The sequence below is a fragment of the Petaurus breviceps genome, unplaced genomic scaffold (assembly GCF_028583685.1).
Source record: "Petaurus breviceps papuanus isolate PSGF00001 unplaced genomic scaffold, PetGlider_PUasm1.0 103, whole genome shotgun sequence".
Taxonomy (NCBI): Eukaryota; Metazoa; Chordata; class Mammalia; order Diprotodontia; family Petauridae; genus Petaurus; species Petaurus breviceps.
Genome location: NW_027185588.1, coordinates 4,546,025 through 4,565,397, shown reverse-complemented (window position 1 = coordinate 4,565,397; position 19,373 = coordinate 4,546,025). Strand labels below are relative to the sequence as shown.

The 19,373-nt window shown below is 46.1% G+C and overlaps 3 protein-coding genes across 7 annotated transcripts in view; 1 reads left to right on the top strand and 2 right to left on the bottom strand.

The window, feature by feature from the left end:
- Positions 1 to 1,209, bottom strand: part of TIMM44 (translocase of inner mitochondrial membrane 44) — a 207,252-nt gene extending 206,043 nt beyond the window's left edge. The window contains exon 1 of the mRNA XM_069099049.1: positions 1,206 to 1,209. The gene's annotated coding sequence lies outside the window, so the exon portion shown is untranslated. The remainder of the gene's footprint in view (positions 1 to 1,205) is intronic.
- The window catches only part of CCL25 (C-C motif chemokine ligand 25), an 18,198-nt gene extending 12,598 nt beyond the window's left edge, over positions 1 to 5,600 (top strand). For 2 of the 3 annotated variants that reach the window (XM_069100086.1, XM_069100016.1), the window contains exons 5-6: positions 3,974 to 4,072; positions 4,395 to 5,600. In XM_069100086.1, coding sequence (XP_068956187.1) covers positions 3,974 to 4,072; positions 4,395 to 4,441 — 146 coding nt within the window. In that variant the 3' untranslated portion in view covers positions 4,442 to 5,600. The remainder of the gene's footprint in view (positions 1 to 3,973; positions 4,073 to 4,394) is intronic. The other variant, XM_069100153.1, reaches the window with a different exon arrangement.
- A 938-nt stretch (positions 5,601 to 6,538) lies between these two features.
- The window catches only part of FBN3 (fibrillin 3), a 116,781-nt gene continuing 103,946 nt past the window's right edge, over positions 6,539 to 19,373 (bottom strand). For all 3 annotated transcript variants that reach the window (XM_069098771.1, XM_069098932.1, XM_069098853.1), the window contains 7 exons: positions 18,497 to 18,619; positions 17,642 to 17,758; positions 15,001 to 15,129; positions 14,538 to 14,657; positions 12,948 to 13,179; positions 10,520 to 10,691; positions 6,539 to 8,000 (listed from right to left, as the gene is read on the bottom strand). In XM_069098771.1, the coding sequence (XP_068954872.1) occupies positions 7,662 to 8,000; positions 10,520 to 10,691; positions 12,948 to 13,179; positions 14,538 to 14,657; positions 15,001 to 15,129; positions 17,642 to 17,758; positions 18,497 to 18,619 (1,232 nt within the window). In that variant the 3' untranslated portion in view covers positions 6,539 to 7,661. The remainder of the gene's footprint in view (positions 8,001 to 10,519; positions 10,692 to 12,947; positions 13,180 to 14,537; positions 14,658 to 15,000; positions 15,130 to 17,641; positions 17,759 to 18,496; positions 18,620 to 19,373) is intronic.

Genomic DNA, 19,373 nt, shown 5'->3' with positions numbered 1-19,373 from the left:
CCAGGGAGCCAGAGTGTGGGATAAGTTTCAGGGGATGGTAAGGCATGCAATTTGGCCTGAACAGTAGGTTGCAGTGCAGAACAAGGTTGGGCAGGAGCTTAGAGGGCCTTGAACATCAAACTGAAGAGTCTGGACTTCTTCCTGCAAAATCATTGGTTAGAGTGGTGGGCCTGGAGTCAGGAAGAGCTTAGTTCAAATCTGGCTAGCTGTGTGACCCTGGGCAAGCCACTTAACCTCAGCCTTCCTCAGTTTCCTCAACTGTAAAATGGGAATTATAGTGGAATTTATATCTCAGGGTTCTTATGAGGATGAAATATTTGTAAAGTACTTTGCAAACTTTAAAGAGTGTGATGGTGGTGATGGAACAATTATGAGCAGAAGACGGGTGTGATTATATGGGTGCAATATTTGAATGAATGTCGCGCTAGACCTGTCCAGGCCATGCAAACTTGGGACATATTTTCATCCAGGCTGGCTTGTCTGGTCCTTTTCTTCCCCTAAGATCCCTTAGACAAGTCTCCACTGACCTTTAATCTTCTGTGCCTTTTCATATTCCCAACCGGATTTCTTCTTCCTGGCCCCCGGCCCAGGGAACATAATGAGAAACAGATGGATAGACCAACCCCCAAGGTGACCTATAGAGATGCCAGGATGACCAAAGTGTCACAGCTATTCCTTGTCTTCAGTGGAAGTGAAGGGGGTCAGAGACGTTAGGTCTTTGGTTTAACCCTTGCTTGGCTTGTTTTCTTCTGGTGGGGGTGCTTATTCATTCATTCATTCATTCATTCATTCATTCATTCATTCATTCATTCATATATTCATTGAACAAATATTTCCACCTACTATATGCCCTATTTTAGGAATAAGGGGAGAGTCAACATTTTGCTAAGACTTGATCTTTGCCTTTAGGATCTTTAGGAAGGAAGGGTTCTTCCTTAGAGACTGTAGTTAGGTCTTTTTTTCAGGAGACAGGGAGACACCATATTGAATTGTGAAGAGAAGGAATGAATAGATCTGGCAATTGAACATGCAGCGTTCAAGACTTGCCTGGGACACCAAGAGGGACTAGCAGGGTCGTATCTCAGCCAGTATGTGTCCAATCATTCGACCATAGATTTAGGTTTGGAAAGGAACTTAGGGGACATCTAGTCCAACCTCTTATTTTACAAATGAAGAAAAGAAGTCCTAAGAAGTTAAGTACTTTTCCCCATGTACCAAGATAGCTGATGTTTTTATAATGCTTTAGGGTCATAGGTCATACATCTTGAGTTATAAGGGACCTTAGAGGTCATCTAGTTCAAACCCCTCATTCTACAGTTGGAAAAACTGAGGGTAGAGATGTTAAGTGATTTGCTCAGGGTCACATATCATGGTAGGAAGTGTCTGAGTCGGGTTTTGAACCCAGGTATTCCTGACTTCAGATTCAATATTCTCAATACTGATAAATGGCCCTAACCCAGCCTGTCCTAATTCCTAGGCCAGCTCTCAATTTAGCATGCCATACTGACTTTTTATTGGTAATGGAAGTCCTTCAAGTATGTGACATAACAGGTCTGAAAGAGAGAGAGAGAGAGAGACAGAGAGAGAGAGAGAGAGAGAGAGAGACAGAGAGAGAGACAGAGAGACAGAGAGAGAGAGACAGAGAGAGACAGAGACAGAGACAGAGAGACAGAGAGAGAGACAGAGAGAGAGAGACAGAGAGAGACAGAGAGAGAGAGAGAGACAGAGACAGAGATACAGAGACAGAGACAGAGATACAGAGACAGAGACAGAGATACAGAGACAGAGAGAGACAGAGAGAGAGGAGAGAGGTGAACATTCATAAATGTTTACTGAAACAATACATACAAACTCTGCTCTTCTGGAACTCAAAACCTGGATTTTAGTCTTAGCCCTACTGCTAACTCATTGGATAACCTCAGGAAAGTCACCTTCCTCCTCTCTGGCCTCAATTGTCTCTACTATCTGTAAAATGAGGAGTGTCGTGCGGGTCAGTCAATCAGTCAGTAAGCATGGCTTAAGAGCATACGACCTGCCAGGCCTGTGCTAAGTGCCAGGGATACAAAGAAAGGAAAAAGACAATTCCTGCCCTCAAGGAGCACATAGTCTAATGGGGAAGACAACATGTAGACCAATACGGACAAGTAAGATGTATATAGCAAGATGGAGATCATCTTCAGAGGGTGGGCACCAGCATGAGGGGAATCAGGAAAGATTTTCTATGGAATATGAAATTTTAGATAAGACTTGAGGGAAGCCAGTAGGAGGGAGAGCATTCCAGGCATAGGGAATGGCCTGGAGATGGAGGGTCTTGTGGGAGGAACAGCAAGAGGCTAGCCATTGGATCAGAGCACATGGGGCAGGGGGCGAGGAGGCAAAAGGTAGGAGGAGGCAGGGTTATGAAGGGCTTTGAACGCCAAATAGAGGATTTTATCCTGGATTTTGATATTGGATGTGATAAAGAGCCAATTGAGTTTATTGAATAGGTGGATAATCACAAGGCCTGTACTTTAGGAAGATTAATGTCGGCTGAGGGGAGGAGGAGCGGGGAGAGAGACTTGAGACAGGAAGATCCACCAAGAAGTCCAGGCAGAAGGTTATAGAAAGCACACTGTCCTGAGAATTAGGAGGCCTGAGCACAGGGCCCCCCACTTAACCCCATGGGTAATCTTGACCAGATCAGCTTATGTTTTGGGGTCTTGCTTCTTCATCTGTAAAATGAGGATAATCTACCTCTTAGGAGTGTTGTGGGAAAGTGTCTGTAAACTGTAAAGTGCTATGCAGGAAAGGGAACTGCGAGACCTGACTGAGGTAAGTGTTAGACAAGCCACTTCCAGAGCTTGTTTCACAGGGGCATGGGTTGCTGGTGATGTGTTTGTCCTTCATTCTCGAAGAGAATTGTGGCATCAGGAAAATGATGACATGACTTGCAGTTGACTTGAATTTGAGTGAGGAAGGGCTGTAGGAACATGGGAGTTAGATCACAGAGGCCTTCAAGCTGAACCCTTCCTGAGGCTTAAAGGGTTTAATTGGCTTGTCTGACATCACACAGGAAGTAAGGAACAGAGGCAGAATTTGAACCCAGGTTCTCAGATTGCAGAGCCAGGGCTTATTCTACTGTGCCACGATAGAAGGTTGGTTTAGATAACTTCCAATGTCCATTCCATTTATCTATTCATTAATTTATTTGTTCATTCCTTTATCCATTTATTCACCTGTCTATCCCACATTCTATGTATGTATGATCTATCTATCTCCCCCTTTTTCTATTCTGAACTTAGCAAATACCAAATAGAATGGACATTTGTATATATACAATAGAACAAAAAAAGAGAGAGAGGATTGTATAGGAAACTGCAGTTTTCTACTCTGGACAGCTGGCTTTCCTTAATAAGCATATAATAAAACTCAACCTGTAGCTTTCAAATCTGTTCTGCTTGTCTGTGTGTGTGTGTACACATGTATGTGTGTATATACATACAAACACAGAGCTGGTATTTAGCACCAGGCCTGAAGTCAGGAAGACTTATGTTCCTGAGTTCAAATCTGGCCTCAGACACTTACCAGCTTTGTGACCCTGGGCAAGTCACTTCACCCTGTTTGCCTCAGTTTCCTCATCTGTAAAATGAGATGGAGAGGGAAATAGCAAACTACTCCAGTATCTCTGCCAAGAAAACCCCAAATGGGGTCATGAAGACTGAACAACAACAACAAAAATATATGTATACCTCATTGACTTCCTTTCTTTTTTTTCTACTTTATCCTTATTCCCGTTGGACCTCCCACCCCCTTCCCATTGAGAAAAAAAGTAAAACAAAGCCTCTCTAATGTCTTTTTCAGCTCTAACTCTCAGGATCTTATGACCTTCCACCATCCCTTGGCATCATTATCACTCCACTCTGGTGCTGGGTGCCACCTCCTTTTCTCTCTTCTTAGGGCCCTCTGTGCCTCACTTTATCCTGTGTCTCCCCAGGAAGCATCACCAACTCAACCAGGCCCTTGACCCAGGGTGTTCAGGCTCATCAAGTACATGGTGCTGATAGGAACCAGATGAGGATGAAGCATGTCTCAGGTATGCAGATAGCTGGGGCAAGGAATCATATTGGGGAAGAGCAGATGGTGAAGTTTCTATTCAAATGTTGGAAAGGTTGTCAGTTCTCATGCCTGTTGGGTCCAGATGTTTGGACCCCAACCAGCTCAGATTATTTTCCTTCCTGGACCCTTCCTTACTTTCCACCCAGGGGCTCAGGAAGGGTGGAGGAAGAAAGGAAGAAACCTCCTTTGGAAAGGATAAGACCGAGGCCTGTAGCAGTTATGGACAGTCAGGGTGAAGGAGAATTACTATTACTCACCCTTTTTTTCTCTTTCCTCTTTATTTTTTTTTTTTTTTGCAGGATCTATGAAATTCACCCCTGCTCAGAAACCTTTCATGGCTCCCTAGGGCTTCAAGAATAAGCCTGGCATTTAAAGCCCTCCACAATTTGACTTCTGCTTGCCTTTCTGGACATTTCATATCACCCCCCTTCATAGTATTTACAGAGAAACCAGCCCACTTACTGTTTCCTGAACACTAGATTTGGGCAGGAAGACCTGGATTCAGTTCCTGACTCTGTTGTTTACTAGTTGTGTGATAAACATGTCTGTTGAGAAATTGGTTGTATCTCATCAAAACAGATACACAATTTAGACATATAAAGGGATAAAGACAAGAGATAGAGAGCATTATCAGATGTAAAATGGATAATTTTGATTATATTAAATTAAAAAGTGTTTACACAAACAAAACCAATGTAGCCAAGGTTAGAAGGAAAGTAGAAAACTGGAGGAAAATTTTACAGCAAGTATCTCTGATAAAGGCCTCATTTCTTAAATATATAGAGAATTGAGTCAAACTTATAAGAATACAAGTCATTCCTCAACTGAAGTGGTTAAAAGATACAAACAGGCAATTTTCAACTGAAGAAATCAAAGTTATCTATTGTCACGTGAAAAAAATGCTTGATATTCCTACTGATTAGAGAAATGAAAGTTAAAACCACTCTGAGGTACTGCCTCATACCTATCAGATTGGCTAACAATGACAAAACAGGAAAATGATAAATGTTGGAGAAGATGTGGGAAAATTGGGTCACTAATTCACTGTTGGTGGAGTTGCAGACTGATCCAACCATCCTAGAGAGCAATTTGTAATTATCACAAAGGGTTGCACAACTATGCATACTCTTTAATCCAATAATAGGACTGTATTCCAAACAGATTTTTTAAAAAGAAAGAAAAGGAAAAGGACTGATATGTATATAAGAATTTATAGCAACTCTTTTTTTGGGGTGGTAAAGAATTGGAAATTGAGATGCCCATCAATTGCTGAATGGTCGAACAAGTTATGGTGTATGATTGTGATGGAATACTATTGTACTATAAGATACGATGAGCAGGGTATTTTTAGAAAAATCTGCAAAGGCATATGAATTGGTGCAAAGTTAAGTGAGCAGAACCAGGAGATCATTGTACATTAAAAAAACAAATGTTAAATTTTTTCCCATGTAATTGGGAAAAAATAAAGGATTTTTAAATTCTTAAATTAAAAGTTCTGGACCCTGGGTTCTAGTCTTTGTTCTGTCCAATATTAACTGTGAAACCTTAAGCAAGTCACTTAGATCCCAGAATGTCAGAGCTGGAAGGGACTTTAAAATATAGAAAACAAAGAACACCCTCCCTAGGCTACTCACCAAAATACTCTCAAAGATTGAGACCCCAGAGGGTCTCTATTCAGTGAACTCTTTGGCAGATGGATAGAGTATCTCCTTCTGGGTAGTTAGCTCCCAATAGCCAATGGGGAAGGAGGAGGGAAGAGAGAATTTTCCCCTCCCCCCCAATTCATTATCCCCCAGGTGAAGAGGTGGCGTCTTCCCTGACCACTGGCTCCTGTCATCAGCTTCCAAAACTGGAAACTCTCTAACTCTTCAGGTTTTAGCTATTTAAAGCCCCGCAAAGACACAACCAATCTTTGCTAATGACTCATCAGAGAAAGGGGTTCACACTTCATAAAAGGGGTTCATACTTCAGAGAGTTTTTAATGCTTTGTTAGCATATTAAAACTTCATCATCTTTGACCACATTCCAAGTGAGCTGGGGGAGAGGAGAATCAAATTCCCCTCCCCTACAGACAGAAGTGAAGGGACCTTTGAAGAGTTAGAACATAGCACACTAGATTTGGAAGGGACTTAGAACATGTTAGAACTGGGGACACCCTTAGAACATATATTCTCCAAGTTGGAAGGGACTTCAGAGATCACCTAATTTCACCCGTATCCGAACAGGAGCATTATCTTCAATAATACCATACCAAGTGGTCTCTATGCCTCTATTTAACCATCTGTAGTGACAGGGAACTAACTCTTTTCCTCCTGAGTCAGCCAATATCATTACTGGGCATTGGATGGGAGACAAGAAATGTGGCAGGTAGTGGAATGATGAGGACAGGGTACAGAGGGTGAGATCAAAGGCTTCACCAAGAACTCACAAGTGGACAGACCTAACCCAAAATAATTTTATTGTTGCCATTTCTTTTAATACAAAACAGGGTCCCCAGAGCCCTGCCCCAGCCTTCCTGGCAGGGGAGGGTTAGGGTGGGGGGTGGGAAATGGGGATGGGGACATACATGCCCCCAAATCTGGCTTTTTTTGCGAATAGCCCCATGCCCCGATCCCTACCCCCAGCTGCCTTGAGGAGCTCCCAGGACTGGCATTCACATGAAGCTCCTTTGGTCTGAATGAAGCTCCCTCAGAAACCGGCCCCTGACCCTCTGACTCCCTGGGGCCGGCCTCAGTGCGATACAGACATTTTTCAAGTCTGAGAATAAACCGAGATACAGTAAACACAGGTTGGATAAAGATGAAGGGACAAACTGGTGAAAGATGGGAGATGGATGGGACCTTTGGGGGGAGAGTGGACAGCACAGGTATGTGCATGTCTGAGGGAGGGCAGTGATAGTTGGGAAATTGGGGGCTGCCTTTTGGAACTCCCAGATCTCATGGCTAATGTCCAGTGGTGGTGGTGGAGAATCAGGCCCTCAGGAATATTGGGGAAGAAGCACCGAGATAAGAAAAAAGCAGAGCCTGGGCTGAGTAGAACTCAAAGGCCTGCTCTTTCCCCCTTGTAGGAGCCTGGATCCACATTCCCAAAGAAATTTAACATGATACTCCCTCCCCTTCCCCCTTCCCATGCCATCAAAGCTCCAAACTGGGCAAGGGAATAGAGGCTCCCCTTAGCTATAGCCTTCAGCCTGTCCCTGTCGAGCAAGGTGGACAGGAGCCCCTAGGCAGCCTCTGCAGGGAAGAGGGAGGCCAGGTGGTTTGGGCTGTGTGGGGTGAAGGAGGTGGCCAGCAGAGAAAGGACAGGGTAGAATAAAGGGCGTAGCTGTGCCAGGAAGGAGAGAGGGCAGGGGGGGGTTAGGCTGTGCTGTGGGTGGGCAAGGATAGTGCCTAGGCAGGAAAGACAGTATAGAGTAAAGGGGTAGGGCAATGCCCAAGATTCACAGGGGTGTGTGCATGTGTGTGCATGTGTGTATGTGTGTGTGTGTGTGGAGAAGGAGGGGACATAGATAATGTGGGCCAGGGGAGTCAGGGTCAGGGTCAGGGCTGGAGTCTGAGGATTCCAAGCTAGTACAGCAGAAGCTGCAGCTTCAGCCTCAGAGCTTGGCCTCCCTCCCCAGCCTGCTCTCCTGGCTCATCCCCCGGTGGCCTGGGCACACTCATGACCTCTAGCTGGTAGGCACCAGGGCCGGGCTTCTTGCGACCCAGACGCAGGTAGCTGAGCCCCTCCTTGTGCTGCATGCGGAAGAAGCCTCCCTCGTTGCCATGAGCAATAATATACAGCACCCGGTTCTCTAGGGCCTCCAATGCAGGCAGCAGCTCCAGGATGTGCTCTCTGGGGCCCAGGTTTGAGAGGTTCAAGGCCATGGCCAATGGGGCCTCTGTGTCCACACTGGCCAGGCTCATCTAGGGGAGGAGGGAGAAAGAGAAGTCAAAGTAGTCAGAGCATAGGTCCTGGTGGTCCCACAGAGAAGACTCTGGCCCAGACCTTGGTTCCAGTCTTAGCTGTGTGAGCCTGAGGTAAGTCACTTTCCTATTGGGTCTCAGCTTTCCCTTCTGTAAAATGTGCTGTTATGAAAGCACTTCATACATTTTAGAAACAGGAGTTATTATCATTAACAACATATGATAGCAGGAGTCATAGCAGTACCGTGTTTCCCCGATAATAAGACCTATCCCGAAAATAAGCCCTCACCTTACTGTGTAAGATTCCTCTAAAATAAGCCCTCCCCCGAAAATAAGCCCTATTGAGATTGCTACTGTAGTGAAGGTGATCCCCTGCGCTACACGCTACATTATGGTACCCTCTGTCGTCCCCCCTCCCCCATGAAACGCACACCACGCTCCGAGCTGCATCCAATCAGAGCTGCAGCAGTGAGCGCGTCACCCTGTTCTTCCCCAGTGATTTGCTTGCTGGCGCCATTGAGAGCAGTGCCGAGCTGAGGCAGGACAACATAAGCCCTCCCCTGAAAATAAGCCCTCTGGTGTTTTTCTTTCCAAAAAAAATAAGACAGTGTCTTATTATCGGGGAAACACGGTAGTAGTAATAGCAGAAGCAGCAGGAGCAGTAGTAGTAATGGTGGCCCTAAAGCACTCCTGTCCAGTGGAAAGCATGCTAGATTTGTCAGAGATTGCTACTGTGAGACATTGGGCAAGTCACTTGACCTCTTGGCCTCAGTTTCCTCTTTTGTAAAATGGTGACCTTGCTGTCCCACGACAAAACAGTCTGTCCCTGTGCCTTTTCCCTCCTGTCCCCCTTTTCTCCAATGCTCTTTCTCCTCATCTCTGCCTCTTAGAATGTCTAACTTCCTTCAAAATGCCACCTCCTACATGAAGCCTTTCCTGATTCCCTTCTCCCCTCCACCAGTGACCTTGCTTTTGCTTTGTATTTCTTTATGTATAGACAGATTATTTCCTTCAATAGAAGGTAAGCTTCTTAAGGGCAGCAACTGTTTTATTTTTATCTATGATTCTCAGGGCCTATGACATAGCAGATACTTAATAAGTGTGTGTTAATGGACTGAAAATTGTAAGTTTTAAAGTGGAATTCCTGTTATTAACAACATAGGATAATTCAAGTCTTCAGACTCTCGAGAAATGTGGGTTATTATCGTGAGGTCCACAAAGGCAAGAGCCAACCCTTAATTATGTTTCATTATTAGGCATAATTTTGCCAAGCTTAATTATGCTCCCTCGAGTGCTGCAGACAGGGCTCTTTTGCATACAACTGGAAGTAAATAAATATCTGTCCAACTTGAATTTCAATTTAGAGAATCAGTCTCTGAACCACGTAGACCCCACCCACCCCATGAGGTTGAACCAGAAACAATCTTTGGACTGGTTTCTACTCATCTGAACTACAACCAACAGTCTGTTTCCCCAAATTAGAGTCTGTAAAGAGTGTTTGGTGTCTTTGAGGGGTGTTTCTGCCCAGAAGGTGGATTTGTAAATTAACCCAAGATAAAAAACCATAAGTAAGCCACATAAGTTTGGGTGCTAGGTAGGAACACAGCCCTTGAAGGGCGTCAGGTCCAGAACTGAGATCCAGAGACAGGACATGATTTGCCCAAGGTCACACAGGCAGTGAGTGGCGGGGGGGGGGTGTGTGTGCGTGCAGCATTTGAACTCAGCTCCTGTGACTTCTGTATGCAAAGCTCTTTCTGCTACAACAAGAAGCCCCAGACATTTTATATATCAATACTTTCTGGGACAGAAGGGCCTGATCTTCCCAAAGGGCTTTGGATTAAAGTGATTTCCATATGTTCTGGATGGGCTTGGGATGGAGATGTGATGCAACCAGCCCCTTGGGAGCTCAGTGGCTCCCACTTCAGATATCACTGATTTAGTCCATTCTTATAGTTCAGGGAAACTGAGGGCAGGAACTTGTGGGGTTTGGGGCCTTTCTTTGCATCTCCAGGGCGTAGCATAACACCTGACACAGAGTAAGTGCTGAATAAATACTTGTTGGCAAGGCTCTTGTCTGAGACTCTAAGTTGCAGAATTGGTGCTAAATAGCATTGGGAGGGGGGAGGGAATAAACATTGATAGAGTACTTACTATGTGCTAAGCACCTTACAATTAATCTCTCATTTGGTCCTCACAACAGCCCTGGAAAGTAGGGGCTGTTATTATCCTCATTTTACAGTTAAGGAAACTGAGGCAGACAGCAGTAAAGTCACTTGCCCTGGGTCACACAGCTAGTAAGTGCCTGAGGCTGGATTTGAATTCAGCTCTTCCTGACTCTAGGCCTAGGGCTCTATCTACTGTACCACCTAGCAGCCTAGGGGAGTTGGAGATACCACAGATCCAGTCCCTACCCCTTTCCTCTCTCCCCATTCCCCAGCTCCTAGCACACTGTCCAACTCGTAGCAGATGCTTGTTGACTGAACTGAGTGTGGGCCCCCTCCCTCCCTCCCTCCCATCACCTGGTGCCTCTGGGTCCCATTGGTGTGACGTCGCTGCCGACTTCTCTGGGAATAGCCATTTATCTTGCACTCGTAGCAGGTGTCAGGAGAGAGCAGGTTCTCTTGGTCCTCCTCCTCAGCAAGGGTTGGCAGATAGGAATTCTTGTCAAAGCCAAGTCCTGAGATGCAGTGCCTGGGACCAGGAGAGGCAGGGGGGTCAGAGGAGCCTCCAGGCACTAAAGAAGCCAATCCCTATCCAGCCCCGATACCACTCTTACAGGCCCCTCTTCAGGTACATTCAAATTACAACCCCTCTCCATGCCCTCTACAATCCAGTTGCATAGACCACCTTGCTGTTCTTTGTACACCATCTCCATCTTGGTGCATCAGCTGTTCCTTAGCCTTGGAATGCTTCCCCTTCTCCCTTCACCTCCCAGTTTCCCTAAGGACTCAGCACAAATCCTATCTTCCGCTGGAGGTCTTTTCTGCCCCCCCTACGCAGCTGCTGGTGCCTGCCCCTAGGACATTACCTTCCATACATTCTGTGCATATCTTGTATGTATATAGTTTTTTGGGGGAGGCAATTGGGGTTAAGTGACTTGCCCAGGGTCACACAGCCAGTAAGTGTCTGAGGTTCGATTTGAACTAACTCCAGGGCCTCTATCCACTGCACCATGTAGTTGCCCCTGTATATATACTTTTTATATGTTATCTCCTCCATTAGAATATAAGCTCTTTGGGAAATGAGATTTTTCTCCCCCTTTATCTGTACCCCATGGCTTCACACAGTGCCTTATACATAATAAGCCCTTAATAAATGCCTGTTAACAAATTGTATGGATTGGAAATTCAGAGCTGACCTAGTAAGGGAAGGGGGAGCAAGGCTGAGGATGGGAACACAGAGAAGGGCCTCCTCCTGGAAATGTGAAAGGAAGCTCCCTATGCAAGCAAAGCTCATGGCCCCAGAGGGAGGGTGCATGTACATGTGTGAGCATGTGTGTGGGTCCATGGCTATATGTGCATGTGCACATGTGTGTTATACCTGCACACACAGGGTGGATGCTGGTCGTTGGCTGCATAATTCTCTAATCACAGAACCTCAGTATCTTAGAGTTGGAAGGGACCTCAGGGGTCAGCTAATCCAACCCTTTCTGCAACATCATCAGATGGTCATTCAGCTTTCAGTAAAGGGGACAGAGTTCTTAGTCTGGACTCAGACAGACCTGAGTTCGGTTCCTGACTCTAAGATTTACCAGCTGTGTGACCATGAGCATATCACTTAACCCCTCTGAGAGTCAGTTTCTTCATCTATTAAGTGAGGGGGGGCAGACCAGATGGCTTGGAAGGTCCCTTCCAGGTATAGATCAATGGTGGTGGTGATGGTGACTAGCATTTCAATAGAAAGCACAATAGAAATAGAAATAATAGAAAAAAGCACAATCATGCTTTTAGGTTAGCAAAATGTTATGATCCTATGGCTTCTCCAGGGAACCAATTACACATTTGGGCAACTTTAGTGGCTAGGACAGGGGAGATCTAGTTAGAGGACAGTTTGCTTAAAGAAGGTCTAGGGGACTTAATGGACCCTATGCCCAATGGTAGGATAAGCAGATGAGATGTTAGGTCTCTATAAAAGGGAGATAGTGTCCAGACCAAGGAGGTGGTAACATGTCATACTTTACTCTGGTCAGACCCCATCTGGACTCCTGTGTGTGGTTCTGAGGACACATCTTAGGAAGAATATTGCCAAGTGAGAGAACACCCAGAGCAATGAGAATGGAATGGTGAAGGTCTCAAGTTCATGTCACACAAGAATTAGTAAAAGGAACAGGGAATGAGAGAGACAGGAGAAGATAAGACTCAAGGCAGGATTTCGTAACATGAGGTCTATGTATGTGTGTGTGTACCCATACATACATATATGTATATATTTTATAACTATATTTTAATATAATTGGTTTCCTTAGTAATCCTATAAATTTTATTTGATGTATTTAAAATTTGTTTTTTAGAAGGGGTCTATAGGCTTCATTAGACTCATTGCCCAAAGGTATGTCTAGGACACAAAAAAAGCTTCAGAGTCCCTGGCTTGGGGGGATATTGTATTTCTCTTCAAACATATGAAGGATTGTCATAGGGAAGAGGGACTGAATTATTTTCTTCTTGCCCCTAGGGGTCAGGACTTAGACCAGTTGGTGGAAATAGTGGTGGGGTAGTCTGGGTTCAGCATTATGAATACTTTCCTACCCCAAAGTGGAGGGAGCTCTTTCCTAGCTGAGGCTGTCAGTTCCATGTCCCTGAAGGTCTCTAGGCAGAGGTCAGATAAAGAGTTCTTATATGGCATGGATGGGATTAAATGACTCTCATAGCTTTTCTCTGGGTCTATGTAGGAAGGCCTGTATGGCTATAACTAGCAGACACACATGTTGGAGGGGAGAACTCTACTCACCCTTGCCCAGCACGGAAGTAGCCCCCCGGGCAGCCACACAGGTAACCCCCATTGGTGTTGGAGCAGCCATAGCTGCAGGGGCTGCCCCCTGCAGAGCACTCGTCCACATCCCGGCAGCCCCCAAAGGCCTGGTCAAAGTCGTAGCCAGAAGGACAGACACACTTGAAACTGCCCAGAGTGTTGTAGCAGGAGGCTGAGCCACAGGCTGTGGGGCTGGAACACTCATTGTCATCTGCAAGGAGGAGGCAGAGTTTGGGACCAAGACCAGTTTCAGGTCCAAGGACAGGGGCTACCCAACCTAGTTGGACTTTGGGCAAAGAAGTTAGTCCCATTGGAGGGTAGGGTCCAGGAAGATGAGGACAAAATAAAGGCCATTAGGAGACCATGGATAGTCTCAGAGAAAATAGCTTCACCAGACCTATAACTAGTGGTTTTGGCACCCAGGGCAAGCTTTTGAAACTTGCCTGAGAAAAGCATCATGCAATGTATTGCCCTGGGGGAGAGGGAGATTGATTTCAGAATACCACCCTGTAGTGGGAAGAGACCCGGGGAACACTTAGACCAGGGGATGAGCCTATGGCCTGGGTCAGGTGGGGCATGCAGCCAGATACAGGGGAGGAGTTTGCCTGTGTGGAAATGCCAAGGGACAAAGTGTGCCAGTGGTAGCTTAGGATTTTAACCATCTCTTCTTACTAACTGCACACTAACTTCAGCTAACTTCAGTTGTTTCTGTGTTGGTAAAAGAGGGTAAGTGTCATCAGCCCTTCTACATTTTGCTTCTCTGAGCCAATGCCCCAACTACCCAAGTTATGGCTTTGAACTTTAGCAGAGCATTAGAGGGGCCAGGGACCAGGGGCCTAGAAGCCCAAGGGTAAAAGGTTAAAGATTTGTACTCATTCTCTCTCCCTTTCTTGCCCCTCCTGCCATGTCTTTTCTTCTCCAGGATAAATTTTCCTAGTTTCTCTGGTATGATTTCTGTTTTTTTTTAACTTCTTAAAATTTTTTTTTTGAGGCAATGGGGATTAAGTTACTTGCCCAGAGTCACATAGCTAGTAAGTGACTGGGGTCAGATTTGAACTCAATTCTTCTTAACTCTAGGCCAGTACTCTATCCACCTAGCTATCCCTCTGATGTGATTTCTACCCTTTCCACCCCAATTGCCCTCCCACCACTATCCATAAGTATTTTAATCATAGTTTATGTTACCAGGGTCCCTAAAGGGCACATCATCTCCTCTGGCTTCTTTTTCTTTTTTGTTTTAAAAATAATTTTTTGAATACATTTTGTTTTGATATCATCTACATTTTCTAATGTAGTTCCCTCACTCCCTTCCCGTCCTTGGCAATATTGTACAGTAGAAAAAGAGCTCTAGATTTGGGTTCTGGAAACCCAGGCTCAAATCCCAGTTCTGCCATGGACTCCCTGTTTGGCCTTGGACAAGTCTCTACCCAGCTTGAGGTCTTAGTTTCCTCCTCTGGAATAGTACAGGTTTTGACTTCATGGATAAATCCCTAAGATCTCTTGCTGACTCTAAACTGCAACATCCCAGGATCTCTCCTCTTTCCAGGAACCAGGGTACTGGGTACTCACCCACACACTGGTCCCATTGGGAGTGTGGGGTAAAACCATTGGGGCAGCCACAGCGGTAGCTGCCCACCATGTTCCGACAGCCGTGCTGGCAATGATGACTCCCGTCGCATTCATCTATATCTGTAAGAGAACCGCCCACAGCCCCATTCAGCCTAAGGCCCTCCTGTCCCAGCAGGCCCACATTCTGCCATCAGAGGGCTTTCTCCATCCCTGTCAGGCCCTGCTAGTTGAAGACAGAGGCTCCTGAGCCCCCAACTACAGAGCTGAGGTCCATGTATATGGAATTCTGTATTCTCAGAGAATGTCAGGACATTCAGAAAGTTCTCTTTCTCTAGTAATAAAAATTCCCCTTTCCCCTAACCCCCAGTCCTTCTCAAGTCTCAGTGTGCCCTTCCATGGTCTCTACCTCCCTGACCGGGACCCCAGGTCCTGATCCCCTCTCAAGGACCTGGTCGCTCTCTACCTTCACAGCTGAGGCCCGTGCTATCCAGGGAGAATCCTCGTTGACACTGACAGTTGTAGCTGCCTGGAGTGTTCTCACACTGTCCTTGGGCCCCACAGAGGCCTGGCTGGGTCATGCACTCGTCGCTGTCTGCAAGAACAGAGATTTGAAGGCATTCCTGAAGGGCTACAATGGGGCTCTGAGGATGTCAAGAACATCATGGAGGTGACCCAGAGCGATGGCCCTGTGTCTCTGACCAGACAATGGGGGAGCAGTCAGGGTCTTCTCTCTGTGCCTCATAGAGTGAATGTACCAAGTGTTGGAGGGAGGGGAAATCCACACGTGGCCTCCTCCTTCCCCCTTTGGAGGACTGTAGCTTGGAGGTCCATAGTGGTTAAATAGTAGCTGCCCTCTCCCTGAGAGCCCCAGGTTTTCCCTCACCTCCAGCCTCCACCACCCTGTACCCTCTGGCTTGAGGAGCTAGAAATAATGAAGTTCAGGACCTGCTGCTATCCATGCCCTGGCTGGCTCTGCCTTATCCAAATCTCTCACATCCATACCCTCCTCTTGATTCACTTAGCCACCAGCCTAGATCATGGCCTCATCCCCTCTCATCTTGACTTTTAGAATGCTTCCAAATCTATCCTTCAGACAGATGCCAAATTAATCTTCCTAATGACAAGCTCTAACCATGTCACTCTACTCAAAAATCTTCACTGGCTTCCTATTATCAGTAGGACAAAATGTAAACTCTACAGTCTGGAGTCCAAGACCCCACTGTAATCTGGGTTCAGCCTACCTTTCTGGCCTCATCTCACACTGTTCCCATTCATGATGTCTCTATGCTGGTTAAACTGATCTTTGTTTCCTGATCCAGTTATAGCCCTACCTTGCTCCCCAAGTCTGGAATGCACTCCCTCCTCATCTCTGCTTTGGGGAAAATGTCTTCTTTCAAGGCCCAGTTAAGCAGTTATCTCCTCCATGAAGCCTCCCCTGATTGCCCCTCTAGCTGGAAAGTGCTTTCTCCTTCTAAAACTATCCAAGAGCTCTTAGTCTGTGTCTTATCTTTGTCTCTGTGACAGCCTACTTTGCATCATATTTGTAAATAAACAAGACGCAATTTTCCAAGTAGATTGTGAGCTGTTTGAGGGCAAGAACTATGTCAGTACTGGGCCCTGCTCACAGAAGGCACTTAATTGATTATCCATCCACCCATCCATCCATCCATCCATCCATCCATCCATCCATCCATCCATCCATCTCTATTTCTGTGTCCTTCTGTCTCTATTTCTATGCATCTATCTTTTGATTTCTTTCTATGTCTATCATTCTGTCTACCTGCTTAATCTATCTATCCATCCAACTATTTATCTATCGTTCTACCTAAATACACATATACATACACATGAAATCTAGATAACTAGATATATCTCTATCTCCATATAGTTAGAGCTGGAAGGGACCTCCCAGGTCATCTAGTCTACCCGCCTCATTTTACAGATGAAGAACAGAGGCTCACAGTGATTTGCCCAATGTCACACTGGTGGGAAATGGCAAATCTAATTCAAACTCAGCTCCCCTGACTCCAAATTCCATGCTCTTGCCATTGTGCCATGTGGTCTCCCCACAAATGTTTGTTGCCTTGAATTTGAAGGAAGAGAAGCAGCTGTGGCAGAATGGACTGAGGAAGCATAGTAGTGGACAAGAGTTCAAATACTGACCCTGCCCTTTGTTCCCCATAGGACCTGAGGCTAATGGCTTATACCCTTTGGGCCTCCTCTGGGAAATGAAGGGTGTTGGGCTAGATGGGCTAAAAGTCCCTTCTCGTTCCAAATTCTGAGATGTTTGACAGACTATGATTCTCATTCAGGGACTCCAAGGACTAATCTCGCTCCAGGGCCAAAATTGGAGGAATCTCATGGAATTTTATGGCTCAAATCCCTTCTCCTCTACCCTACACCAACTCCTTAGCTGAAGACCATGGGCCCTTTCCTCCTGACCCATTCTCTGCTCTCTAGCTCTCACAGACCTCCAAGTTTTTGCAATCTGCGTGGGTCTTGGCCTTAACTCTTTCCTCTCTACATTCTCCTGGTTTGTTTGGTTATCTGATCTCTGACCCATGGATGCCTTATGCACCCTGCTTCTCTATTACTGGTAGCCTCCCCTCTACCACGCTAAATTATCTTGGATTTTTTGTGATTGGGAGGGGGAGGACTGAGATCTCTGATTTCATTAGCACAAGGTGCTGTTGGTGAAAGACTCCCACTCCATGCAGATGAGCCCCTGCTCTGACACTGGAGGGTCTTTGGGGGTTGCCTGTGTACATTGGTGTATGTATGTCTTACCCAGGATCACATAGGTCTTGAAACAGCTAACTCTGAGGCCACCTTTTACCTTGCACTTTCTTTGGACACATCTTACATATGCTCATATGTATATACACCTTGTTACCTAACAGAATGAAGAGCTGTGATTGTGGAGTAGGCACTCTATAAATGAGTGCTGATAAAATGATAGCTTGGCCAGCTGGGCTTGACCAGCCTGAATGACAAAGCTCTGAGGGGGAACCCAGCCCAGCGGGTACTGGGGCAGTGAATCCTACCCCTCCTCTGCTTGCACCCCAACCTTGCCAGCCTCCTATCCAGGGTAGTAAGGGACTCACCGAGGCAAGAGTGGTGATGCTGTGTGAAGCCAGGGGGGCACTTGCAGCTGAAGCTCCCCACGGTGTTGACACAAAGGAATTGACAATTGTGTTGTTTGGTGGCACATTCATCAAGATCTAATGAAAATTGTGATAATGGGAATAACTACAGGAAATCTCAAAGTGCTATACAAACACACCCCATTGTACACTAATATGCTCATCAGAGGTTTAGAGCCAGCACAGAATTCAACCCCCTCATTTTACAGATGAGGAAACTAAGGATCAGAGATGGGAAAGAGGCCTGGTTCCCAGTCACATGGCTGGTGTCAGAGCCAAGGTTGCAAATCCAGGTGTTCTGAGTTCAAGTTCAAGGTTCTTGCCACATTCCTCAACCCCATCCTCCCTTCCTATCCCCCTACCCCTCCATCACACCAAATTGTCTCTAAGGCAGTGAATGACCTCAGTACTATGTTGTCCTCTGGTCTGGTTACTATCCTCAGACATGCCTAAAAAAGGCACGTGCTCAGATAAAAATGGTGGAACTGAGACATCCTAGAGGAGTGGTTTGGGTACTCAGAGGGGGCTATGTGTAGGTCACTCTCATTTCCCAGACCTAGGTGAGGGGGTGAGTCAAAGAGAAAAAAAATCCCTGGTCAGGAATGGGCATACAAAGCCTCCCTGTGCCCCTCTACCAAGTGTCCCATGGGGCCCCCAAGGAACAGGGTCAGAGAGAAGGCTTCCAGGCCCAAGAACTTCCTGGGAAGTTGGAAAAGAACAAATGACTCTTACATCTAATTGCTATCGTCCTCCCCTTCCCCTCCTCCCAGGTCAAGGCCCTCCTGCTGCCCTGGTTAGGGGAGAGAAGCTTGTTACCTTTACAGGTCTTGCCATTTCCCTGGAGAAGGTAACCCCGGGGGCAGGAGCATTTGAAGCTGCCCTTCGTGTTTTTGCACAGGAAGTTACAAGGCTTCGGAGATTGTTCACACTCGTCCACATCTGGATGGGAGTAGAGGTGGAGGAGAGATAGAGAAATCAAACCACTCAGGCACCAGAAGGAGCTCCCCCTCCCCCAAGGGCCTCCCTCAGTGCATATGGTGGGGCCTCACTAGCAGATCCCAACCTTCCTCAGATCCCAATCAATCCCCTTTCCCCAAGGCCATCTGCAACTCTATCATTCAGAAATCTTTGGTGCCTCCCAAGCCCAACCTCCTCAGCCTGGCATTTGAGGCCCTTGATGGCCTGGCACTGCCCTCCCTTTCCAGTCTTATCTTAAATTCCTCCTTCCCACACACTCTGGGTCACTCTCTGTCCCCCAAACATCTCTTAAACTCTCTCACCACTTCTGTGACTTCACTTACTCTATTTCCTATCCCTGTTTCCCTGTTAAAATGCAAAGCCTAACTTAAATGCTACCTACTCCAGGAAGTCATTCCTGATCCCCCTGGTAAGTAATAACCTCTCCTCCTCTCACATTTTAGCTGGTACTTTGCCTGTACCTCTCTGTTGTGTTCATACTGAAATGCTGTAGACTATAGTTATCTGGCTTTGTGCTATATCCCCTTACTAAACTGTGAGCTCCATGAAGGCAGGCACTATGTTTCAGATAAACTTGGCACAGCACCCACAGCACATGAATCAAGGAAGGAATGTATGAATGAAGGAAGGAAGGAATGTATGAAGGAAGGAATAAATATATGAGTGAATGAAGGAAGGAATGAATATATGAATGAAGGAATGAATGAATGAAGCC